The sequence below is a fragment of the Athene noctua genome, chromosome Z, assembly GCF_965140245.1.
Source record: "Athene noctua chromosome Z, bAthNoc1.hap1.1, whole genome shotgun sequence".
NCBI lineage: Eukaryota > Metazoa > Chordata > Aves > Strigiformes > Strigidae > Athene > Athene noctua.
This window is the reverse complement of record NC_134077.1, coordinates 43096990-43124133: the sequence shown is the minus strand read 5'-3', so window position 1 is coordinate 43124133 and position 27144 is coordinate 43096990. Positions and strand designations below refer to the sequence as shown.

Below are 27144 nucleotides of genomic sequence, written 5' to 3'. Positions count from 1 at the left end.
GGGCTTTTAGCATCCTGATGTAGTGGAAGGTGTCCCTGTCCATGGCAGGGGGCGTGGAACTGTATGATTTTTAAGGTCCCTTCTACCACAATTTTGTCTCAGCAATAAATAAAAAGGTCAGCCCCACTAATGGAGAGCTTTCTAGACACCTGTATACATTTCAAACTGCATCTTACTTATTGGTCTGCTTGATCTCTCCAGTATAGTTCTAGATATTTAAAAAGACAGGTCAGTGAAATTTTACCCAGGCATTCTTTTAAACTTTTTGGCCAGAAAAGCTGCATCTACATCAAGGGTCTCCTAGCATATATTAAGTAGTTGTAGTGCCAAATCCATCCTGATTTTTTTTTAAATTTAACATTCCTCCTTCTTATCCTACATTTTTTCTTATACTTTCTTCACGTGTAACAGATAGTTACTGCTCCTGCAATCTTTCTTAGGACAAACTTCCATGTGACTGTCCTATCTAAGCAATTTCAAGCAATGAGAGGAATTGTACAAATCTTTAGTTTAAGCTTTCGGTACCAGACATCACACTTAGTGCCTATCTGTGTATGATTTTTGGACTCAAATTTTGGATTATTTGTGCCAAGATCCTTTCTCAACAGTCAAATTAATCATTCTTGTGTAAGTAGTAAAACTGCAAAGTTTCAAATACAATCAGTTTTCACTGATGGAATTTCATTTTCTAATTTTTATATGTTGAAAATGTACACACTGATAGAGAAACAAGATTCTCAGACAGTAGGTTTAAGGGCATTTCAAGCAGGCATAAGCCTGTACTGCTGCTGAAAGAAAGAACAGACCTGCTGCCTTGTGATCCTAGAGTTCCAGCAATACAAAGCTGGTCATGGTTGTTGATTGCAGCCCTCGTGGCCAGTGCTGGAGCTGATGGCAACGCTACTCTGGTCCACTGGATTTGGGGTCTGCATATGAGCAAGAAAATGGATTTCTACACCCCCAGCCCACAGTACATGTGTGGTTTGGACCTGTGTACTCTTGTCACAGATTTTTCCTGTATTACGGTTCTGTTGTTTCAATTCCAACACGAATTACCGATGATATTTGCCATATCTACCTCTCCCACCCCATGGGCAGTGGAGCAGCAATCTCCTCTTAAATTGAAATTAAGGAAATCATGATTGAGTTTTATGTTTAGTCTGTAACAGTTATCATAGCCATGGGTCAAGTCTGGCCAGAACCAAAATAGAATCAGAATCTATTGTTAGGTCTGTACACATTTACCAGAATACTCTAGGAACCCCAAAGTACACAGGGATTCCAATCCCTGACAACACCCCCTTACATGATAATATCATCACTTGAGGCCAGAGCTACAGAGAGATTACAATGAGTGGAGCCTTTTAGTGGGGAACTGCTAATAACACTACTCAACAAGAAATCCAAATAGAAGAACACCAATTATCCTATAACTAACAAGAAATCCAAATAGAAGAACACCAATTATCCTATAACTATACCTGTATACAGTGATGTCATCTAAATGATGCAACTCCATACTGTAAAAATAACAATGCTATAGATAGAGTACTAACCAAGCAGTGTAACAGTTACATGAAATATGTAGATGGCCAATTTGATCTAGAACTCTTAGGTAAATTTAAACAAAACCAAACCCTCAACTGGATGGCCTGTACCCAGAACAGAAGGAATAGGATGGTATTGGCTATGTGGTAACGAAGCTTGGAAAATATTAGCCCTAGGATAGAAAGAAGTGTGTACTGTAGGAGCCCTAGTCCCAAATATGACAATAGATAATAAGCTGCATGAACAGAGTGGGTGGGTTGAGGACCTTCCTTAAATGAACCAGAAGGACTCACAATACTAAGACTGTCCTTACACACTGAAGTGTCCAGTTTATCTCAGGTAGTACTACAAAGTCGAATGGCCCTTGACTGCCTCTGACTTCACAAGGCGGCGTCTGCCCTGTGATTAACACAAGCTGTTGTGTGTAGATCAGAATGGTAGAATTTCCATGGATTTAGCAGAAATTTGGGAACAGACAGAAGTCCTGTATCAGGTTACCAAGGACAATATGTTCTGGGGCTTTGAAGAATTGTGGCACAAACGTACTTCTTGGCTACCAAATTAGACACGGTTGAAAAATTTGTTTGTAATGATCACAATGATAATCCATAATCCATATTTGTGTTATAGCATGTACCATGATTCAGTGTTTTAACTGTTGTTCATAATTATGCTTTAGCATCAAATATGAGAAACTGGTATAGAATGAGACTTACAGGATATTACATTATCCTGTAAGTCTTGACAGGGGGGGTTGATGCCTGCTAGCTGTTGCTTACGAGCAGTTGGTGCCTGCAAGTTGAGGCCTGTAACAATTAGTGATCCATTGTACCTTAAATATTAAGAAATTATTTTACCAAACAGTGTTTAATTTGTATTTAACAAGGCCCGAGTGATTAAAATGTACAGAGAAATGTACAGAGAAAATACCCTGACCTTGAGAATAGATATATCCTGACAGAAATGCTCAAACAAGGCAGATAAGAAAGAACATCTTGACTGGACAACAGAGTTGGGAAACATCCAAGGAGAAGAAATTGTCCTCAAAAGACTCGTGACCATAAAAGGGAAAAAGGAGTAAGGGGCTGACTCCCCAGATGACCACTGATGACCACCCGAGGACGCCTGCACATGTGTAGTGTAGTCTTGCAATGCCAGCATTATGTAAATGTAGTAGATAGGCAGAAAGGTGGAGACTTCCTGGAAAATGTATGACTATTCATGTCTTTAAGGTACATAAAGGATGAACTTTTGTTTTAGTGTATGCACGTTAGATGGAATGATCCCCTGTGCATCCAGTGCTGCAATAAAGAATGCCTGATTTCTAAAACTTAAGTTTTAGGGGGTTGAGACTGAATTTATGGTAACAGAAGGATTACAGTGGCACTCTGGGGGAAAAGCACATGTCTCGCCCACATGCCATCTACGTCGGCCTGAGTTATTGGCACAGGGAACATCACCTCTGGGTGACTGCCAAGGTGCCGAGTGTTGGTGATACTGAAAAAGCCGGTTGAGGAAGAACTCTCTAAGACTCAGGTTCAGAGTATTATTAGAAAGCGGGGATTCTTTATTGAAGCGCTAGTGCATGGGGGATCGCTCCACCTAACGTGCACACCCAAGCCCCTTAGGTTACATCTTAAATGCAGGTACCTTATACATATTCATAGGTTGCGCAGTACAAACATACATGTAGATAACTGAGGTGGGGTTTAGTTTAAAAGGTCTGTGTCAGCAGTTCTGTAGTGTTTATGTCATCTTTGCGCCTGCATGTTGTCTCCTGGTAGTTGTCTTCGGGGATCTTCAGGAGGAAGGCCAGCAGTCTTCCTCATCAGCTTTTCCCCAGTTTCCACAGTGCCAATGACTCGTGGAGAACAGACTCCAAAACCTATGAGGTTTTAAAGTAGGTATGTTTATTCAGCGCTGGGTGCACGGGGATCGCTCCACCACAAACGTGCCCACCTCTTGTGGCACCTTGTCTTAGCTTTATACTACAAAGCATTGCATATTCATGATACGCCTATACATACACATGATCTACCCCTGCCCCCCGCTTCGTATTATAATGAGCCTGAAAGTAATTTTCATATGTTCCGCCCCGGTCTCCTCCTAATTGCGCCTGCGCAGTGTGTTCTGGTGGTCGTGGGCTGGGGTCGCAGGGATGAAGTAGCTCCTCTGTTGAACTTTTTACCCCGGCTCCTTGCGCAGTCTCTGTAGTCGTTGGGTTATATGCCATACCGCAGGGTTGGTTTCAACCAGTTCTTAGGGTTATAAATTCTTGTTATCAAGAAGTATTTTCGTGATCACTTAAGCAATTATCCTTATTTGGGCAGCTAAACATTTTGTTACTTATTAAGCAAAACAAGCACTGTATAACCTTAACCCTACAGCTATTTTTCTTGTCCCTTACTTCACCAAGACTCAGAACCAGTTTCTTCTGGCTGTCCTGCTTGTTGGCCCCCTTACCTAGGAAATGTTGCACATCCTTCGGCCTCGGCTCAGTCAGTTGGGTTAAAAAATGCCCGTTATCTCCTGTTGCCAGAGGCTTCACCTCCTCTGGCTTTGGGCCTCTGTCTCTGTCTTCGTGGGCCTGAGTTTTTGTTGCCAGAGCTTAACATCCCTTAGCTTGAACACACAATTCTTAAACCTAATATTGTTAGTCATTTTATTACTCCATATTTCTACATCACCGGCAGCTGGAGAAAAGCTGCCGCCTGGAGAACGCCGTCCCTGCTCCCGGCCCGCGCTCTCGCGGCCGAGCAGGGACCCGCCTTCCTGGGTCGCTTCCTCGCACCGACCCTCCCCCCGCGCTGTGCCTCCCGCGGGACACGGCGACCCCGCACGGCCACGCGCCCCGGGGCGGCTGGGGGCGCCCGGGCCAGCCCGCCCGGGCCAGCCCGCCCGGGCCAGCCCGCCCCGAGCCGCCGCCCGCGGCCGCCCGCGGGGCGGTGGCAATCCGGGCCAGCCCGGCGGGAAGGCGAGCAACGCCCCGCCCCGCCCCGCCCCGCGGCGGGGAGGGGCGGTGACGCAGTGAGGTCGTAGGTGAGGCCGCGCTCCCGGAACTCGCCCGGGAGGAGTGAGCGGTCGGCTCCCGCCGCTGCTGTCGGTAGCTCGGCGGCGCCGTCTAGCCCCCGCCCCGCCCCGCGCCCGCCTCGCCCGGCCGCCGGGCAGTGCCTGCTGGGGCCATGTCGCTATTCCAGTCCGCCCTGGACTTTCTGGCGGGCCCCGGCTCCCTGGGCGCCGCCAGCCGCGACCAGAACGATTTCGTCGGGCAGACGGTGGAAATGGGCGATATGAAACTGCGCATCAAGCGGGTCATCGCGGAGGGTAAGCGCGGGCGGCGGCGGGCCGGGCCCGGACGGGCCGGGGCGGACCTCGCCGCTGCGGGGCTGGGCTTCGCCTCGGGCCGTGGGCCTCCTTGCCCCTTGCCCCGCCTGCCCTTCCTTGGCCGGCAGTGGCCTGCGCGGGGAAGCCTGACGCGGGCGAACGGGCGGTGGCGCCCGCGGCAGCGTCTGTCTGTCCGGCCGGGGCGGGCGGCTCCGTGCTGCGCGGGCAGTCGGCCTCTCCAGAAGGCGCCCGTGGTGCCGCCCGTTGCGCCGCCCCGGAAGGTGTTTCGTGGGGGCCGCGTGCAGGGGGCGATACCCGCCGTTGTTGTTAGCCCGCTTTGGGAATACCCGTAGAGAGACAGTGTGTTGTGTGGCGACTTAGTCACTTCATGGTTTACAGTACTTTAACCATGTAACACAGTTCTCAAAGGAGTTTATAATCTGCCTAGGACCTCATGGAAATACTGGACTGAATATTTTTTTTTTAAATTACATGGGTAATATGCCAAAGGTGAAAGTTTGTGCCGTTTCTGATGGTTTGGAAAACTGAAATACAGGGAAGTATGTTAACTTTAAACACATATGTCAGGAGGCTGATCTCATTCTGTGTACAGACTTTGCTGGAGTACAGGAATTAAATGTGTGGGCAGTTTCAGTGATGGGGTTTTTTTGGTAGACATCTTGGCGTACTTGTTAGTCTGTTTTAAAACAGGTGCTGTGTTTAGCGTGTGCAGATTGCTTAAATTAACAAATCTGGACCTTGTGGTCAGAGGAATTACTTTATTTCTTCAAGCAGAAGAGACATTGGAAGATTGTCTCAAAAGACTAAAATGCGAACTTGTCCATATTATTGCACTTACATTAGTTCATTGATTTTGTACAGGTCATTGATGTTATTTAGTTTGCGTATCCCAAAGCTCTATCGGACCTCCTCTTCATTATTGAAGTTATTTTCTGTAGTTGCTTCTTGTAATTGTCTTGTATTTAAGTAGTTCTATAAATTTATTGATTTTTGTTTTTTCCTGAGTATTTTTTCGTTGAAATCTTAGTGACCAGCCCGGAAGAAAAATTTGATTCTTCAAGATTAGCTCCTTTAGTTTAACCTAAGAAAACTTGTGTCTGTAAAATAACAGGACATTGGTCTTCATCGCTATTTTATCTTCTTAAGGGCAAAAAAGCTGTTACTTTAATGCTTAAGCTCTTTTGGCACACGGTCTCAAGACAAAACCTGGCAGTTTTTTAGATCGTAATTTGCATTTAAAACAGTACTAAATGTCATGTCCTGTTCTGCCTTCAGGCTTTATTTACAGCTTCTTTACAAAAGATTCAGTTGTGACAGAAATGTAAGCATTCGGTATGGTGTGACTTCAAGGTGAATGCTAAACGAAGTGGTTGGTGCTGCTGATACTGCGACATTCATGCCTTAAGAGATCATAGCAGTTTCTAGAGAACGACAAAAGAAAGGAAGGGCAGGAAGCTGTGTTTGAGACTTACCTGCTGTGTAGTTCTTGGTTCTGAAACAAGTCTTCATACTTCACTTTGGCAGCAACCTGCTGTTGCCCAGGATCTGACACAGGCTTTCTAAAACGTCGGGGATGGATGCTGGGTTAAGTGATTTAAAGCAAGTTCCAAAATTACAAGGAAAGATGAATGTTTTTTGAGAATTGTAAATTGTACAGTTGTGATAGTTTTGATAGCTAGCTAATTGGAGAGTCTTGTTTACTGTGTGCTGAGTGAATGTTTAGTAAAATAATACTACCTTTCAGATCATAAATGAAAGGCAGGATTATGATTTGATAGCTAAATAAGATATTGACAAAGCTGATTATGTGCTTAAAAATTATGCAGTCTTTAAATATAATAGACTTCCTTGAATGTTTCTGCTGCGACCTTTTAGTAAAAGCAGGTAGCTGTTGCATTGGTAGGGTACCAGAAGCAGTTATAACAGTTCATAAATTATTTCATATCTCTTGTTGACAAAGTAAAAAAATAGAATATATAAAGAACCTCTGTTCTAGAGATACCTCTGTGAAAGGTACTGAGAACTACTTCATTTTTATGGTGATCCACAGAAAAAAACCCTGATACTTTCCAATCTCTTATAAGGTTAAAAGGATAAAGGGATCTTCTGCAAGTTTTATGTGTTTGGTTAGATGAAGTAATGTTTCTAAGGGGTTTTAGAGTGTTAAAAATCAGTTGACAACTTCACTAGTAGTTCACTACTGCCACTCAAAATATAATGTAATATCCCTACAAATACAGTGAGACTTACTTACTTCTTCAGTACTTCTGTTGAGTTTTGTAGGTTGAATAGTAAATATGGAATTATTAGTGTGTCCTATTTTAGCTTTACTAAATTTTCTAGAACAGAGGTCATACTAACAGAAGAATAAGTTTTAAAAGTTCTGAAAATTTATCTCACGGTAAGCTGTAAAGTGAGATAAGCCAGATAGAAATACTCCTGTATTAGTCCTTTCAGTGACTTATTTTGAAACACTTTGAGTTACTCTGTTTCTTGATACCTGTGTCAAAGAAAATGACAGTTTTCATGTTTTTCAACAACAAATTCAACTGCAGACTGATTAACTTTCAAATATGCTATGGTTTTCTCTAATTCTTGAGTATAATTGCTGTTCTATGAAGTATAGGATAAATCTTTGATTTTGTGAAATGGGGCAATGGTATCTTGGTTCAACAAAACAACTTGGAGTCTGGTCAGTGGAAGGCAATGATGGCATGGAACAAGCAACACTTTTCTTTCAGAGCATACTGAGAAATGTTCTGTGTGCTCATGTATGCTAATTGTAACATGTTGAAACTTGTTTGTGTTGCTGCTTTAGCCAGGTACTCTTTGGCCTGACAAAATACACAGCAAAAACTGAGAATAAGTGACTAAATTAGTATTTCAGTGTGTGCGATGTTCTCCTGCATAAGAATTGGGGAGCTGATATCCTCAAGTGAACATTGAAACAAAGATGGAGATTTCACTGTTCATGTTAGTACCCTAATGAGCAGATGGTTTTAGGGTGCTTTCTGGCTCTTCAGATATCTAGCATGGTTTTTTTGGTCTGCTATGGGGCAAGACTGTTTCCAGGACTGACTGTTGTACTTTTACTCCATTTTTGTGAGTTGATGTGGTGCTTTACAGTGAACCTCTTTTGTCTAGGCATGTGATACAGAAAAGAAGGAAAACCAGTTTTCTTCCGCCCTAATTTCTGTGGCAGAAAATAATTTGAGACAATTTTTGAGACCCTAGGCTGTGTTCTGAAAATGGGACAATGAAACGCTTCAGGAGTGAAAAACTTGTTGCTCAGGGCAAGAGCTTGGATGGGTGTGGACATATAAGCACACTGGTAACCCGTGTGCGGAAATACTAAATGATTTTCTGGATATAAACTTCAGAAAACTGACTTAAAACAGATGTTTACGTGAGTGGAAATAACAAGTGAAAACACCCCAAACAAAACTTCATTCTTTCTAGATCACTAGGAAAGAAACCAAAGTAGTCATTTTGTCACCTGTCTCATTTGGGTCTGCTATCCAGGTGTTTGATCATGCAGGTATGTTGGTGTAGGGGTGTGATCCTTGACTGACATAGCTGTGTTGGCTGTAAAATCCTTGGTGTGGTTATAAACAGAAGAAACTCCAATATAATTTGTAAAAATGGAAAAAAAGTGAACTACACTGGTCAGAAGGCCTGGAGTAAACTGTTAGAGCATAGGAGAATTTTTGCCAGTAAAGTTGTCCCTGTTCAGGGTATATTAAAACTGCTTTAACAGACTTAGCTCCACACAAGTATGCCAGCATCAAACTCTAAATGAAACTGATTTTAATAATGAAGCAGTATGACTAATTTTGCCTTTTGTGAAAAAGTTTTCATTGGTAACAGGTGGTTTTAAAAAAAGCAAATTAAAAATACCCTCACAACTTACTGTACCTCCTTTGGTATCCCAGAAAATCATAGATGAATATCATAGATTGGTATCAGCTGTAGTGCTGCAGTAGTAGTGAACAGATCACCACCTGGAGTGAGCAGTGTTGTATGAAACTGAGTTTTATTCAGGTGGAACAATGACAGAATGAGAAACTTAAAACTGATGTTTTGATGGAAACATAGCTGTGAAGGATGAGGTTAGAGGCCATAGCAGTGAAATTCTGTATAATAAACAGGTGCAATAAGTAAGAATTTGTTCAGGCATGATACCACTGGCTTTTGTTGGGAGTTCTAAAAAAATTAATGACCTTAACTATATATTTAGCATTTCAGCACTTGATTTTAAGGTACAATTGCTGAAGTAAAAGTAAATCTTTTCAGCTACTTGTGTACTGTTAAGCTATTGTTATTTTAATGAAGTTTCTCCCTTTAGCTTACTATTGTAATACCTCTGTATAGGTTGTGAGATCCTACTGCATAACTATTGCTATGAACTTCAGTAAACCGTGCCACCATTGAAATGGCCTTAAAGAGGACTCTTCATTGCTATTCCTTTGTTAAACCAGGCTGTGAAAATATAGTAATTAAACCAAGTATTTTGCTAATATAAAAGTTGAGTCTTGCCAGCTTTAAATTTGCCTTCAACAGAAACTTAGTTTGTACACTTTGTATGCAGATTTGATTGGATTTCCAGATAAGGTCAATTATGCTTCACTTAAAGTCAGATAGCTATGCTTTAACCTAAGCAGAGCTTATATTAACTTCTATTGTTAGCAAGAATTTATGATTTTTAGATAGCTTGTGGTGTTCAAAATGTTCACTTGCACTGCTAGGCCAAAATTAACATTTTATGATTTTCAGTGAGTGTTGAAACTTAACAACCAGTGTATGTTTTGAAGTAGTTATGAAGCTGAAAATAAAATTTCTTCAGATTCCTAGCTAGCAGATAAGATGACTGAAATGAAATCTTTTGGTTGGAAATGAGATTCTTTTAAATGCAACAAAGTTTACTTAAACTTCAGAAACCTTTCTGAGGTGGCTGTAGCATTGTGATTGAGTGTTAAAAAAAAGGCTTTTCCATAAAGAAATTAACTTGTGTAGTTTTCATAAATTTGGTTGAGTGCTAGACGTGAATTTCAAGATTATTTGCAAATAGAGAAAATTTCAGGGCAGCTGTGAACGTGTCTAGAGTTTTAGGAGGACTGTATGATCAGCACTTCCATGAAAATTTGATATATTCCTTTTTTTTAAGACTTACTATTATTTATTTTTTTTTCAGTCAGGTAAACTAATTCCTTTTACTCCTTCATAATCATTGTCAACAGGATTGAGCTTAGTGATAATGTGCAGTTTTGTCTATATTGTAAATATTTCTTATATTGGAGGAAGAACTTGTAAGGAAAGCTTAGTACACCGGCTGAAACGGTTGGAAAGGTAGCAGTGCTTCTAAGGGCCTTCAGAGTTTGGATCAGCTTGATTGTTAATCCCATATATGCTTGAAAATGGTGCATTAAATTGATCTGATGAGTTCTGATGTGTAGATGCTTTCACCTGTGTAATTTCCAGGAGGGCATTTGGTGCATTTGAATGAAGCATGGTTATATTTTGGAGTGCATGTATGTAGGTCTGTGGATGTTTATAGAGGTACTAGCAAGGTGTATGCTTGAAATGCAGAGTAGATATGCCCCATTTCAGCCCTGGTAGAACCCTTGCTAGTGTACACAGCTGATCTGAATTTGCAGAATAACTGTTCTGTAGTCTGGGTTGTGTCTGTCACAGTTTTGCTCTTGAATACCTTCCAAAACACTAATATTGTATGCTAGAAGTTTGTAACACAATGCATGTATTTTCAAGATGTAGCTTGCAGGGTTATTAGAATAAAATCAAATTAATTTTTAACAGAATGAATGTAAAGATTTTCTTCTGTAGGGCCAGCAGTACTTTCACTGTGTAGGTCTGTGGTATCTGTGTAGGACAGAGATATAGGGGCAGTAGCTCTGATGCAGTGACTGGTGTACACTGGTAGTTACACAACTAAGTGGGACAGTGGGCTCTGAAACCTGGGGCATGCCTTTGGGTGTGTATAGGGAACTGGTTGGGAAAAGCAGTCAAAAACTGTGGTTTCCCAGCACCCAGCTTCAGTGGAAGGGTAACTCACAGATTATCTTGCTTGTTTCAATAGCTATATGAAATCCATAGTAGTCATAACTGATCAGTTCTACCCAGAACCATATTCTTCTATTTGTACTCCTTTAGGAAGGAACAAAATGTCTTCAGGTAATACTCTTAAGATGGTGGTAAGTGTGGACTTCATTCTGTCTCTAGCCCCTATCCCATTAATGCCCAAAATGCTGATTGTAATTACAGGTCAGACTACTTGCACTAGGGGGTTTAGAAAACCTATGGGAACTTCTTACTGTGGGAAGTACTGAACCCGATTTTACAGAAGAATCTAAGTAAACTGATAAGCATGATGCACACATGGGTAATGTATGGTGGGACTGAACTGCAACCCTTGCTCTCATCTTCAGTGTTCTCATTGACACTTCTAACTCTTCTGTAGTGCACTAGTTACTTTCTTTTGCTTGTCCTCCCTGCAACTGGGGTCTTTGTTTTTCTGAGTTTGTGTATAATTTCCCTTTAGATACCAAAAGGAAAGACAATATTGGAATCTGTCATTTATTCATTTCATGTTGTGGATGCTACTGGCAAAGAAACAAGATGTATGGGCAGTACCATTCAGGAGTCTTGGCAAATACTGTGATGGTCAATTGCCAAGTAAAACTTTTGAGTACTTCTTGAAAAGCCATGTATTTGAATTGCACAAAGCAAATACAGTGTTCACTTCAACCTCTTGTTAATGTTCTTCATCCACAGAGGAGATATTGTGTACTAATGTGACTGTACTGACTTGGATCCTGCATCTTTTAAAAAAGGTGCCTTGTCAACTTGTTTTTTGTCTGTGGTGGTTCATTCTTTATTTATCCTATTCTCTTAGCCTTTTTGACCAGAAAAATTTTGTAGTTCAGTCATCTGTGTTTATTCTCTAAATTACTGCTAGAGAGAAAATTGCTGTGTAGTACAGAATCACAGAATTAACTAGGTTGGAAAAGATCTTGAAGATAATCTAGTCCAACCATTAACCTAACACTGACAGTTCCCAACTACGCCATATCCCTCAGCATTATGTCAACGTGACTCTTAAACACCTCCAGGGATGGGGACTCCACCACCTCCCTGAGCAGCCCATTCCAATGCCTAACAACTTGTTTTGTAAATAAATGCTTCCTAATATCCACTCTAAACCTTCCCTGGTGCAACTAGAGGCCTTTATATCTTGTCCTATTGCTTGTTACTTGGTTAAAGAGACTCATCCCCAGCTCTCTGCACCCTCCTTTCAGGGAGCTGTAGAGGGCCATGAGGTCTCCCCTCAGCCTCCTCTTCTCCAGACTAAACACCCTTAGTTCCCTCAGCTACTCCCCGTACGACCTGTGCTCCAGACCCTGCACCAGCTTCGTTGCCCTTCTCTGGACATGTTTGAGTCATTCAATGTCCTTTTTGTGGTGAGGGGCCCAAAACTGGACACAGGAATCAAGGTGCGGCCTCCCCAGTGCCAAGTACAGGGGTAAGATCCCTTCCCTGTCCCTGCTGGCCACGCTAGTGCTGACACAAGCCAGGATGCCATTGGCCTTCTTGGCCACCTGGGCACACTGCTGGCTCCTGTTCAGCCGGCTGTCAATCAGCACCCCCAGGTCCCTCTCTGACTGGCAGCTCTCCAGCCACTCCTCCCCAAGCCTGTAGCGCTGCTGGGGGTTGTTGTGGCCCAAGGGCAGCCCCCGGCATTTGACCTTATTGAAACTCCTCCAGTTGGCCTCAGCCCATCGCTCCAGCCTGTCCAGGTCTCTCTGCAGAGCCTCCCTACCCTCGAGCACATCAACACTCCCACCCAACCTCCTGTCATCTGCAAACTGACTGAGGGTGCACTCGATCCCCTTGTCTAGATCATTAATAAAGATGTTAAACAGGAGTGGCCCCAAAACCGAGTCCTGGGGGACACCACTCGTGACCGGCTGCCAGCTGGATTTAACTCCGTTCAGCACAACTCTCTGGGCCCGGCCATCCAGACAGTTTTTTACCCAGTGAAGCCTGTGCCCATCCAAGCCACGAGCAGCCAGTTTCGCCAGGAGAATGCTGTGGGAAATGGTGTCAAAGGCCTTACTAAAGTTAAGGTAAACAGCATCCACTGCCTTTCCCTCATCCAATAATCGGGTCGCCCTGTCGTAGAAGGAGATCAGGTTTATCAGGCAGGACCTGCCTTTCATAAACCCGTGCTGACTGGGCCTGAGCATCTGGTTGTCCTGCATGTGTTGTGTGATGGTACTCAGGATGATTTATTTACTACCAATTTATTTAAATGCAAATAAAACTTATATTAAAGGAGTAGAAAGGCAAGTCATTGAAGTTTGTCACTTTGTATGTTACTGTATTCTGGGGCATAGATGGAGAGCATGTAAGCAACCACACTGTTAGTGTAACCAAGAGGACAACATTCACAGAAGAAATGGACATGATATTGGGATTTTTAAAATGGAGTAGAGATGTACAAATATCTTCTTTTGATACAGTTGTACTAACATAATTAACAGAGATTTAGCAGACAAGTAACTTTCTCAGTCTTACTTACTTTGCACAAATTTGCTGTGTTCTTGAGCAAATTGGTAGTGTTTGAAGTAGGTATTCTAACAAAACGAGTTGGAATGAAAATAACATTGTATGCAATGACAAATTGCGACTTAGTAACAGCATTACTGGTAGTGGAAGTGTGTGCTTCAGCACTTGAAAATGCTTTCTGCTTCTAATAGCCTGAAGCCTGAATCGTGGCAATCATCCCAAAAGTATAAGGAGGTGTATATTTAACAATTTATCTCCCTTGGATATTTCTGTTTTGATAGGAAGCCCAGTAGTGTAAAACCAAGAAACAGTTTGTTTAAAATAATTCGGTAATATTTGCTACACTGTATCTTGGTTTTATAAGGACCTGCATTAAAAAGAACCAAACTTACTTCATAGGAAATCTGTGTGCAGACTAACAAAATGCTGGAAGTAACAGTCAGTGTGCTTTTGGCATGTGTAAAAGAGGAAGACAGTATTCTAGCTGTGGTATGTAGGTTACCCGTACTTTTTGGCAAGCCACTGAAAAGTGTGTGCTTCTTACATTTGGAAAAGTATATAAATTCATGTATTACCTCTGTTAGACTAAAAAATTTTTACCTGAATGCTAAAATTAAAACTGACTTAATGTGCCTTTTCCTTGTAGGTGGTTTTGCTTTTGTCTATGAAGCTCAAGATCTTGGAAGTGGCAAAGATTATGCTTTAAAGGTAAAGCAAATTTACTTAGCTACACGTTTATAAGGTCTTCTTGCTTGATGCTGTAGTACAGCAGTTAATCCTTGATGTATGCCACTGGATAAGTAATTTGGAAAAATCCAGAATGATAAAGCAGTGTTTGTAGCACACTGTATCTGTCTTCAGAATGGTCAGTCTTGTTGGGACCCTGCACTTCATACTTAGATGCCAAAGATGGGAGTTGCTCTATTAGGTACTACTGCTGTTTCTTTTCATTTGGTCTAGGAATTCATGACTGTGCCCCAAACATTTTGTTGTATGGGTAAAAAGAATCTCTCCTAATTACCTCAAGTGGGGTACAGGATTATTTTCACTCCTCAGAATTAGACTTAGCCTGCTGATTAACCTACCAGAGTAAGTTTCATCAGTATTAAAAATAGTGCCCCACCCTTTGACTCATTGATCAAATGTTTAGCTTGGCACTCTTCAGGGACACACCTGCATTTTTTTCTGAGGGCTTATAATTATCACGTAAGAGCTGCAAAACTGAAGTATTATGGAAAGGACAATAAAGTAAAGTCACTTTGTCATATTTTGTTGCAAAAAAAAAATCATGTCACTTGTGTTCACCAGAAAAATGGCTTCATTTTTGGAGTTAGGGATGCTCTGTGGCTGTAGCAGTATGAAGATACCTATCTTGAAGAGAAAGTGAAAAGGGTAGTAGTATGAGAGTTGTAAGAGGTAGGTGGCATTACACCACCAGTAATTACTTGATCTGGTTTCTTCCTTTTTACCTTTTTATACCATGTCCTACAGTAACAAAACGTGTGATGAAACCCATAGAGTGTGTGTATTTAAAATGTCATCTAGAAGTAGCCCCATTTAAAAATAACAGAGAAAAGGTGAACCATTGCTGCACTTCCTCTGTTTTGCATAACTGGTACTTCTGTAGCAAATGCTCAGGTTGATTCTAGTCAGTTGTTGACTCCAAATCCAGTGATATTGGAAATAGTAATGCTTGGGTTTGATGCTGATTACTTAGGTACCATTGAAAAAGTTAGACTACGTAATTTGGAGAAGTTTTGGTTGGAGTAGGTTGAAGGTTGTTCTTAAAGATTTGAGGCAGTAGATGAAACTCTTAGTCAGTGCACAGTGCTGTAGCCAGGAGACTTCAGTGTTCTATAGAACAAAAAATTCTCAGAGCAGCTTCTCTGTCAAAGGTTACAACTCCTCTACTATCATTAAACATGAACAGTACAGCTAACTGGAAAACTGGATGTTATATTTATGGCAGTATGGTCCAAAGGTACAATAAGCCTGCTGTGTTTACTGTCCCATCACAGCTCCTTAGGTTTTTGACTGTAGCTTATCCTTGTGTTCTGGAAAAAAGAAGTATTCTGTGCAGTGCTTTTCTGTAAGTTTTGGGAACTGTATCTTCTAAAATATTCTGTTTTCTGACAGCGATTGTTGTCTAATGAAGAAGAAAAGAACAAAGCCATCATTCAGGAAGTTTGTTTTATGGTATCCTTTTTTGGAACATATTTTAATGTTTTGATGTAATTGCCTGATACCAAACATTTCTGAGAAACTGAGGACTGCTCTACAGATTATGTTATTTCCATGCCATACACTGCTTAAAAGGAGTGACATTGTGAGAAAGATGTGGCTTCCTGGATTGCCATGAATCTGGCATTGGCATCAACATCCATCAAATTCCATTCTTCATAATTTGCAGGAATTTAATATGTGCAGATGACTTTTGTAGTTAGTGTAGACGTTGTCATGTACTTTGTCTAGCAAGAAGTAAAATTCTTATTTAAGCTTTCTTGCAGTCCTCTGTGGTCAAGAGACCTTTGGACTATTTAGATAATACTTAGCTCTTAAGTAGACTTCCCTAACATGCACTGCATTTATTGTCTTTTTGACTATTCAAAACTTTGTTTTTACCCTCAGTGTTTCTTAATTTCTGCCTCATATGCATCTGGCTTTAGAAAGTAATGCAGAATATTAAGGAAGGAATTTCAGCAGAAAATACATATATCAGAAACAAGATATTTCTCAGTGTCATTGCTGTCCTTTTCATCTTCAGTGTTGTTAGATGGAAGGGTATAATGTAATCTCAAAGTGTTTTCAGTCCTTGGCATTAGTAAGGTTAATGTTTGCTCCCCAGCATTGGCTCTAAGACCCTCAGTTTGTTTCAAGAGTCAGCGTAGCTGTGGTATGCTGCAGTTTTGTTTTCCACTCTTGAGTACTCAGCTTTGTTTTGAAGTTACCAGGCAAAACCACTGATCTTAATTTAAGCTACTTAAATATTTATTTCTATGATTACTGAAATGTTTGGCAAAATCTTGCACTAAACATGGTTCAATAGAAGTACATTTGCAAAGTGGGACTACCACAGCACTATGCATTCTCTATCTACTCTCACTGTATCTTACCAGGAGTAAAGTAGTGAATGCTCTTTGGGTGTTTTCTCACAGCTCAGGCTCACTAAAGCATATACAACATGAGCAAGGGTTAACTGTTACTAACTTTCCAAGATATAATTGTGAAATGAAAGTAATTTCTGCAGCTCTGAGTGAAAAGTTATGAAGAGATGCCTAAGATATAAAATAGTACTTTGGATTCATTCTAGTTTGCTGCATCCAACTTGCCCATTTTTTTATAGCTTTGTTTTACTTATGATGCCTTTGCTTTTTTCTTTTCAGACTATGTGAATGCATCTTGTAAATTTGTGTGTTTGTCTCATAGACATGACTGTATATGACCAAGGTGATGCACATCAGGGACAACAGAAATAGCCGTAATGCAGTATAATTTCCACTGACAGGAACTGAGATCACTTACATTTTATTGCCCTTTTATATAGTTCAGAAATGATATCTTGAATTTTTGAACCTGAAATGAAACATGACAAAGGGTTAAGTATGAAGAATTATTACTAATGATGGGAAGTTAAGTTCCTTTGGTTTTTAGAGCTTTTATTTGTTTTGAACTTTTATTTTAAATACTTAAAATTGAAACATAACATTTAATAACATAGCATGTTTTGGAAAGACAGGTCTTGATACAATAGCCTTGTCTGATCAGCCAGGTAGAGAAGCAACTGATAATTAAAAGGTCTCTCTGGTAATTGTGCTGATGTCTTGAAGCCATTGCCAAAAGACAAAAAGAAGTAATTAGGCCTGTTAATAAAGTCCAGTTTTCTCAGAGCCTTAATCACAAGGATTCTTTTTTAATGTTTCATTTTGACTTTTTATTACATTATTTTCAGTGGCTTTCCTTGAAGTCTGGTTTTTTTCAGCTGAGGTATGGATTTACCTGTTCTACTTAGTATTTTAATTGCAGCAGCTGTAATGCTTTCTGTGACTTTAAGTTAATATTTCAAGTGAGATGCATGTGAACTACTGCATACAATAGAATCAATAAACTTGGCAGTTGTCTTCCTTGAACATGTAATCTCCAGAAAAAACTTTCAGGTCATCCCAACATTGTCCAGTTCTGCTCTGCTGCATCTATAGGAAAAGAAGAATCAGACACGGGACAGGGAGAGTTTCTTCTGCTTACAGAGCTGTGTAAAGGTAAATTTTGTTTCTTTTCCCAGCAGTGCATGTAGCTTCTGACACCTGTTTTGCACAGTTTGCCTCACAGATGAGAAGCTTTGAAAGCTTTTTAAAGATAGTGTAGTTCAGTGGAGCTAGAGTTCAGCGTCATCTTATATGGGATAAGGGTCATGTTCTTTGAGACTACAGTTCAACTTGATCTTAAATATGGGATAATCATTAGGTTCTTAGTATTTGAGACTAGTTCTTTGGCACTGTAGTCTGTGTGGATTTGCCATTTTTCAGTATATCCATCTAATATTACAACTCCAGACTGCAAATCTTCCTTGCTGAGAAGACAGTTTGTCTATTCATGTCAGGCTTTCAGAATTTGTCATGTTCTGTGTGCTTATGCGAATTTCTCTGACTTCCTGCAGGACAGCTGGTGGAATTCTTAAAGAAAGTAGAATCCAAGGGACCTATCTCCTGTGACACAGTTCTGAAGATCTTTTATCAGACCTGCAGAGCAGTCCAGCATATGCATAAACAGAAACCTCCTATTATCCATAGAGACTTAAAGGTGTGTTAATTTTTCAATAAAGGCTGAGTTATTAAACAGCAAAGGAGCCTGTTGGGCTGAATCACTGTTAAGACTGTTGATCAAATATGGTGGACACGCTTGAGCATAGTGCTTAAATGTACTGCCTTGCTAAGACTACTGGCTGTCATCTCTTCAAACATCTTTTTCTTATGCTTGTGATTAGTACTACCTGTACTCTTATCTGAACAAGTTGACAGAAAAATAGTATATATGGTTTGCTGTCTAAGTCAGTCTTTAAGTAGTTTGCTTTTCGTAAAATAACCAGTTATGAATTATGAGTTGCTGTTTTGGGGTGAGCAGGTTTTCTAAATAGAATTAAAGCTTTGGAGAACAGAAGGTAATGTTGAATTCTCTATGAAAGATTATGTAACCTTTGAGAATGCATAGTAAACAGTTTTAGAATTAATAACTTGCATTGCATTTTAGTGCTTGTTTTTAAGTTGAATTTTAAAATTTAGTAGGCATAATTCTTGATACATTTTGTTCCTTAATTTTTCACTCTGATAGCCTTTACCAATATGCTATAGGGTTATGCTATAGCAAGTGTTGTCCCCTTGGAAACTTTGGAGATTTGAAAGGACTTGGTCTGTGTTTGAATTTTGTATTTTGAGGGCGGGGGTTCACCTTTACATGTATGCTATATTTCAGATGAGGAAGCCCTAATCATCAGTGAGATTCTGCTGTATTAGAAATATGTTTGAATCTAGTGGAAGGAGGTGGTCTTTGTAAACAAACAAAATAAGGGAAAGAAGACTCTTATTACTGAAACAGTGTCTCAGTTTCACATGTATGTCTGTTTCCTGCTTGATGTGATATCAACTGAATATAAAAAAAGGAAAACTTGTTTCTCCTTAACCATGTACTTGATTGCTTTGGGGAAAGGAAAATGAAACTGCTTTTTAAAAGTAAATACGTGCTAAACGCTCTCAACACTGTTATTGAAAGCTTTGATATTAGATATTAATATAGCCCCTTAGTATAAAAAACTTTGAGGCATTTTTTTTCCTTTTCAGTACCATTGAGCAGGCTTCCAGTTCATGGTAAAGAAGTTTTAACCAGGCTGGGGTAGAACTTTCTTGGTGTTACTTGCTAGAATTAAATCTTTTATTCATCACTGAAACTTCTATACACCAGCCACCAGAAGAGCTTGTAGAAAAGGTGCATCTCTTTTCTGAAGAAGGGGTAAACAAACTATTTACAAATAAGTATACAATTTCTTATATAGCCAGCTCCATAGAAGTCAAGCTAATGCTGCAATTTAAGGTCTATTTTCTCTTGTCAAGAAATGTATGCTCCTGGCAGAGATAAAATATGGAAAAAGGCAGGAATGTGGTTTCATGTTGGTTTTATGATACAGGGACTGCAAAGCAAGATTAAAAGATAGTTGTGCTGTAATAGGCAGAGACCTTGCTACAACCAGGAAGAGAATAGGGATCATGGACATCTGCTATGCTTTCCAGAAGGTTGAACTTATGTCAGCAGCACAAACAACTGTAGGTCGAAGTTTTGAGCCAACTTCAAATGAGACCTGAGATTTACTGTAGCTTTTGGGGAGGCGTGTAGTAGAGTCCTAACAGGTTTTTCTTAATTATTTTGACTAAAAGTATAAGATTTCATGCATTTCTAGAGCACATCTTAAAAGCAGGTTCACCTTTGTAGTGGTGGCTGTCTCTGTCCTACTGTGGTTCCCTTCTCTTGTTTGTCAGTATAGTGCATTCCTTGTTCCTGAACCTCTCTGGATGAAGTTCGCACTTAACATGTGTATACAGCACTGTAAGAACCCAGCTAGTTACAAGTTTTGAAAATTCTAAGCTAGTTAGAGGGAGATTTGTAAAATACCAGTGCTTCTCTGATATTTTAATTGTCTGAATCTAATCTTTTCAGGATTTGCCATGCAGCACACAGCTAGTCTGCATAACACAGGTCACAGAGCTTGTAAAACATTCCAGTTGATTATTCAGATTTTTACATTATTGTCAACCTTTACTAAAACACGAAACCCAGAACATATGTGCACAGAAGCTTAATTGCTTGGTCTTACTGTGACCATTTTTAGTGTATAAATTTAATTTGACATTGAATGCCCACCCTCTTACTGTACATGGAGATAAGCAAAGGTTATCTGTCCAACAGAAGGGAATTTAGATTAATCATTGAGATCAATACTCATATCATTAACACAGCTTATGTCTTTCTGCAGGGTAGTCAAAATTAATTTTATGGTGGAAGTTGGAAGTAAATGGACCACTAAGGGAGGCTAGTAGGATGTTCCGAAAAGCTGAAATTTTACAGAAGGAAGTCCAGAGATGTTGTGGCTTCAAAGGGAAAGGGAGGACAAACCTAGTTATCTCAAGTGTGGTGTTGTAGTGTTACTAATATGCCTCTTTTACATCTTTTCCTGACTTCATACAGAGGTACAGATTTTCTTTTTCAGCTCTTCTGTGGTTATGATCACATGATACTTCTGCCCAATACCTATTTTCACCCTCCCCTTAAGTTTCTCCATTTCACTTAGCAATCTAGGAATGTTGGATTTTATGAAGTAGAAAGAGGGAGGGATGATGATGAACTAACTATTCAGGCAGCACATGGTCCTCAAATAGTTGGTTTCTGTTTCTGCACAGGATCATGGCTGCCTCTTTCTGAGTGTCCCACAGCAGCCTGCTTCTCTACTAGTACCTTCCTGTTTTGTCTACAGCAGTCATAACCTCCAATCCACTGCAATTAAGCTAACGGTGTTCCATTTTATGCATGCAATCACTTGGATTCCAAGATACTGCTTTTGAAAGTCGTCCTCTGAAAACCTGTCCCCTTCTTTCCTGGGGTATATTTCCTGCTCCTTGAATGTTTCCTCTTCATACTGGTTTTGGCTCTTCCTCTTAAAAATTGGCTGTATTGCTACCATATACATCTATAGTACTGTCTGATATCGTTGTGCTCTTGTGAACAACATTCTGGGCTAAAGTGAGTATTTTTTTATATATATGCACAAGTGAGTTGATGATTAAAAGCACGTGTGTTAGTGTACACAAAAAATCTTTATTATTCTATCTCCTTTTGAAGGTGGAAAACTTGCTCATTAGTAACCAAGGGACAATTAAACTTTGTGACTTTGGCAGTGCAACAACTATAGCTTACTGTCCTGACTACAACTGGTCTGCACAAAAGAGAGCATTGGTTGAAGAGGAGGTGAGACTATTTTAATGTGATTAATCTTAATATCAACAAGCGGATTCATTTAACTGTTACTGCTAATCTGATATTGATTCATGGGACTTGCAAGACAACTGAAGGTTGCAGTGTTGTTCATAAAGCACTGGCTTTGTATTTGTGTTCCAGAGTTCAAACAGTGTCTACAGTTACAATCATAGCTTGTGTTCTGTAGCTGTGTGTACAAACACTGCTTCAACTTGAGTGGTGTCCCTTCTGACACCAGAATTTGAATAGGCATTGCCTCTAGGACTACGGTGACAGTCGCAAGCACACAATGGATTTTGCAAAGTGCATTTTTTCTTAGAGGTTGAGAGTAATTCTGGCAAATTTAATTTAATACATCAGCTGGATTCAGACTTCTAAGTATGGCGAAATACAGTGACACTTAAAATTCATGTGTATGACTTCTGATAGCATGAGTCTCTAAACTCTCCTTGGTTTGGAATCCAGCATCCTTGGGGAGCAATCTGTGGTCTGTGGAGAAGAACAGATGATGTTGTGCCACTGTCTTGTATAGTCTATGCAAAAAGATTGTACAAAATGTCTCTTCAGGGATCCTTGTGAACATAGCTTAAGTCTTTGGATGTATCTGCACTGTCATTAAGTATGATGAGGAAGTGAGAAATAGACATTGGAGTGTGAATTCACTTCTTGGTTTATTGTTTTTTCTGTATTTATGTCCATATGCCTTTTGCTTCATATAGAACAGTCATTTTGTGCTTTGCAGAAGGACTCTTGAATATCACAGTATTACTTATTTGAATACTGCTGTCTTTATACGGCCTTAGAGTAAAGCTATTGTGTTTACTGCAGGATTCAATTGATGGCTTCTGCCTTCAGTATTTCTGAAATTAATTTTAAAAGCGAGAATGCTATCCATTCTGCATGGAGAGTTCTTTTCTTGGTTGAATGCAGTTACATCTTATTCAAGTTTCTGTTTGAAGAAATTCTGTCTTCTGCAGATCACAAGGAATACAACGCCAATGTACAGGACACCAGAGATGATAGACTTGTATTCAAATTTTCCAATTGGTGAAAAACAGGATATTTGGGTAAGAAATTTTTCTCTTGCTGTATCACAGCTGCCTATATCATAGTGAAATTGATTTTGCAGTCTTAATATTACTTTGTTGATTAAATAAAAGCACCAAAATAAACACTGGATAGATTGTCTTCTATCAAAATAAAAAAATTTATGACCTGTGTATCTAAATATTAAAAGAATAGGGTGTAACATTTGAGGTTTTCTTCCAGATTTAGCTTAAGTTTCACTATGAGAGGCAATGTTCAACTTCTTTGGCATTCAGTAGAGCTGTTGCTTAGTTGGAGCTTGCCATGATAGAGACAGAATACTTACAGTCCTTTGATTCAGATTCTTGCCTTTCATACTCTGCCATGCATTCAATTCTGGGGCAGTCTATTGCTGAGTTTGAAATAGTTATGTCTAGGTATTTATCTAGATAAAATACAGACAGATAGCAAGGATGAGAATGACGCAGAGATCGTTCATGCTTTGTAGACTGGAGAAGAGGAGGCTGAGGGGAGACCTCATCGCCCTCTACAGCTACCTGAAAGGAGGTTGCAGAGAGCTGGGGATGAGTCTCTTTAACCAAGTAACAAGCGATAGGACAAGAGGTAATGGCCTCAAGTTGTGTCAGGGAAGGTTTAAACTAGATATTAGGAAGCATTTCTTTCCAGAAGGGGTTGTTAGATGTTGGAATGTGCGGCCCAGGGAGGTGGTGGAGTCCCCATCCCTGGAGGGGTTCAAGAGTTGGGTTGACATAGCGCTGAGGGATCTGGTGTAGTTGGGAACTGTCAGTGCTAGGTAAATGGTTGAACTGGATGATCTCCAAGGTCTTTTCCAACCTAGACGATTCTGTGTATAGAAAGGATGATAAATTGTTAACACTGACTAGAAAATCTGTAGCCAGGATTAAAGGTAAACATTAAATCCTCAGTTGTACCTTTTTCAGTTGTGTAATACTGTAATAGTACTGAAGTAGTACCCAGTGACTTTGTGTTTGGGGACTTAAGTTTTGGATATTTTTTAGAGGCAGGTGTCAGGCTGTTCAGCTGTTACCTGTATTGGCAGTGTGTCAAAAGACAAATCAAGAAATTGTAATACTGGTGTTTTAAAAGACCAATTTCCGTCTGCACAAATAAAATGTCTCCTTGAAGCACAGGATGAAGATAAGAAACAAATCTTCTGAGTCTTTTTGTGAGAAAAACATGTTCAAGAACAGGATTCAGTGTCTCAGGAAGACTACTCAGCTTTGTATACTGTGGAATTCATAAAACGGACTTACTATAATGATTTTTAAAATGTCAGGAATAGAATAATCCCTGAATCTGAAAACTTCGATGAAAGGGAAAAAACCCATAAATCTATTTAGTAACAGTATGGCTGATTGGAGCTCTCTATTTGACGTGCCAAACAAATGAATGTTTCACTAAGTGTTCTGTCTCCTGAGAAACATCAAGACTAATTATTTCTGAAGGAGTGTGAAGCTGATCTCTAAAGTGCTGGGAATACGGCTGAATGAGTCAGTAGCTGATGACTGAAACCTGTGATTTGCAAGCAATATTAGGAACCTAGGAATCAATTTCATAATCTAAAAATCTGCTTTAAAAATAATTGCCTGAATTAAAGACAGCACAGGCAAGAAGGACCAGCCAATGGGTTCATGAATCAGAAAATTTTTATTTATAAACTTCTGAAATTCTGTGGTAAGCTTCACACATAGGTGGGTGCTGCAGAGCTCCTTTTGTCCGTGGCTTTGGGTATCTTCCAGCTTCCTGTAAGACCATGATACTGTCTATCACAGGATATGAGATAAGGTGTGGATGTACAAGATAAGATGTTTCTTTATGCTTTGGTCAATATCCTTGTATAAAGTTGCAACACTCCTTTGAGTGGCAGAGGAGGAAGAGGACAGAATTGTGCCATGATCTGCTCCTGTCCCTGTCCAGGACTGCAGCTGTCAGACAGGAGAACCAGTAACTGAAGCAGCCATCGGCAGCCCCTGCCTCCCTGCCTGAGGCTCTGCTGGTCTCACACCAAGGCTATCCATTCCATGCCCCCCTGATTTCCTCCCAGCTGGCAGCCAGTCATGAGTGGTGTCCCCCAGGGCTTGGTGTCGGGGCCACTCCTGTTTAACATCTTTATTGATGATCTAGACGAGGGGATCGAGTGCACCCTCAGTCAGTTTGCAGATGACACCAAGTTGGGTGGGAGTGTTGATCTGCTTGAGGGTAGGGAGGCTTTACAGAGGCATCTGGACAGGCTGGAGTGATGGGCCGAGGCCAATTGTATGAGATTTAACAAGGGTCAGTGCTGGGTCCTGCACTTGCCCCATGCACTGTTACAGGCTTGGGGAGGCATGGCTGGAAAGCTGGTGGGTAGAAAAGAACCAGTATGACCAGGTGGCCAAGAAGGCCAATGGCATCCTGGCTTGTATCAGAAATAGTGTGGCCAGAAGGGACAGGGAAGTGAGCATTCCCCTGTACTTAGCAATAGTGAGGCTGCACCTCAAATACTGTGTGTTTTGGGTTCCTCACTACAAGGAATATGTTAGGAATGGAGAAAGTTCAGAGGAAGAGCAACAGAACTGGTGTAGGGTCTAGAGCACAAGTCCTGTGAGGAGTGGCTGAGGAAATGGGTTGTTTAGCCTGGAGGCCACAGGAAGACCTTATTGCTCTCTACCACTACCTGAAAGGAGATAGTAGCAAGGTGGATGTTGGTCTCTTTTCTCAAGTAACGAGGGATATGATGAGAGGAAATGGCTGCAAGTTGTGCCAGGGTATGTTTGGATTTAATATTTTAAAAAATTTCTTCACTGAAAACATTATCAAATATTGGAACAGGCTGCCCAAAGAAGTGTGTGGGTTGCTATCTCTGGAGGTATTTAAAAGGTGTGTGTAGACATGGTGCTTAGGGACATGGTTTAGTGGTGGACTTGGTAGTGTTAGGATAATGGTGGGACTTCATGATCTTATGGGTCTTTTCCAGCCTAAATGATTCTATGACATATTTCTGCATTTATCTCTGTGTAGGCTCTGGGCTGTATCCTGTACTTGCTGTGCTTTAGGCAACATCCATTTGAAGATGGAGCAAAACTTCGCATAGTCAATGGGAAATACGTCATCCCACAAAACGACACCCGCTATTCTGTGTTTTATGATCTCATTCGTAAGTTTACAATGTTTATTTAATTCAGTGTCTTTATGGATGCATCAGTGTTGTGTTACTGATAGTTAAATGTTATTGACATGTAATGGTGAAAAAGTTTAGCTGCAACAACTTAGTTTTAATGAAAATTTTAATCTATTATCAAAAACTTTGGAGACAGTAAATGAAACTTTTGGGTGTTTCAGTAGTGTTGCCTGTCTTGCTTAGCATCTGAATTAGTCCATAATATTATCCATAATATCCATACTAGTGTCTTGATTTAGTTTCTTTGAATGTGCTTTAAGAATTCTATTTTTTTAGATTACTGGAAACTTCAGTTACAGTGCCAGAAATACGTCTCCAACTCCAGCACTATTAGATATAAAGTTATTTCTGGTGTTATTCATTAATTGATTCTAAAGTGTATTTTTTGAAATATTTTTAACCTAAATGGTATTTTTTCATAGATACCTGTTATGACAATGATCTTGGATATGGAATTAGCTCTTGATCCACACTGTTCATGTATTTGATGCTTATTGCACTGCAATCCATTGAAGAAATTATGAATATCTACTTGGAGAAAAGCCCTGAAGGTTTCTGTTACGTGGTCTGTATCTTCTTTTTTAGGCTCCACTTTGAAGGTGAACCCAGAGGAGAGATTGTCAATCACTGAACTTGTGAATCAACTGCAGGAGGTTGCAGCAGCTAGGAATGTGAATCCTAAATCTCCCATCACAGAGGTAAAGATGTCTTATAAGGAGTATTATTGATTAGGTCTCTCTTCTCTCCTCTCTTACTAGTGAGTGTGAGTTTAATAGCACAATAGGTCTGGTTTCTTAGTCTTTTGAAAGTTTCACACTGACTTGTTTTGAAATTCAGTTGAGTTGATCTGCATCACTTGAAGGATCTTTGAAAAATGTGATTTTTAAAGCACAGAGCTTGTGAGACATTAGAGGAAACTAGTTGTAGTTCTAACTACTCATTGAAAAACTTCTCATGATCTTGGGTCATTCTTTAGTATGCAAGTGATCTGTTTGGCATACTACATATAATCATAATTAACTTGCATAGAAAAATCTTGTATATGAAGGCTCTGCCTTCACTAACTTGAAACCCACTTAGGTCTCTTCTGTTCAATGCTTAATTTGCACAATATTGCAAGTGAATCAGTTAATCTATCTTCCTGGCTTTTTCCTGAGGTTCAGCTTGTTTGTTCTCACCAAGTAAAAGTAATTTACAAAGCGTAAGTAGTTGGATAAATTGGCAAGAAAATACTCATAGTGGGTATTAATCTTCTCAGCTCCTGGAACAAAATGGAGGCTACGGAAACAGTGCTCAGCCTCGGACATCTGTGACCTCTGTTTCACAGAGCTCCAAGCCTGCAGGACAGCTCAACAATATGTACAATGCAGGTAAGTGCAGGAGGCATCATCTTAAGGTAGAAGCAATTGCATATCTTCTATGTG

General features: G+C 40.2%; 1 protein-coding gene across 4 annotated transcripts in view; it reads left to right on the top strand.

The window, feature by feature from the left end:
- Window positions 1–4602: 4602 nt before the first annotated feature.
- Window positions 4603–27144, top strand: part of GAK (cyclin G associated kinase) — a 75029-nt gene continuing 52487 nt past the window's right edge. For all 4 annotated transcript variants that reach the window (XM_074933142.1, XM_074933141.1, XM_074933140.1 and 1 more), the window contains exons 1-10: window positions 4603–4872; window positions 14123–14184; window positions 15613–15672; window positions 17618–17732; window positions 18131–18273; window positions 21358–21483; window positions 22470–22559; window positions 25561–25696; window positions 26306–26418; window positions 26979–27090. In XM_074933142.1, coding sequence (XP_074789243.1) covers window positions 4731–4872; window positions 14123–14184; window positions 15613–15672; window positions 17618–17732; window positions 18131–18273; window positions 21358–21483; window positions 22470–22559; window positions 25561–25696; window positions 26306–26418; window positions 26979–27090 — 1099 coding nt within the window. In that variant the 5' untranslated portion in view covers window positions 4603–4730. The remainder of the gene's footprint in view (window positions 4873–14122; window positions 14185–15612; window positions 15673–17617; window positions 17733–18130; window positions 18274–21357; window positions 21484–22469; window positions 22560–25560; window positions 25697–26305; window positions 26419–26978; window positions 27091–27144) is intronic.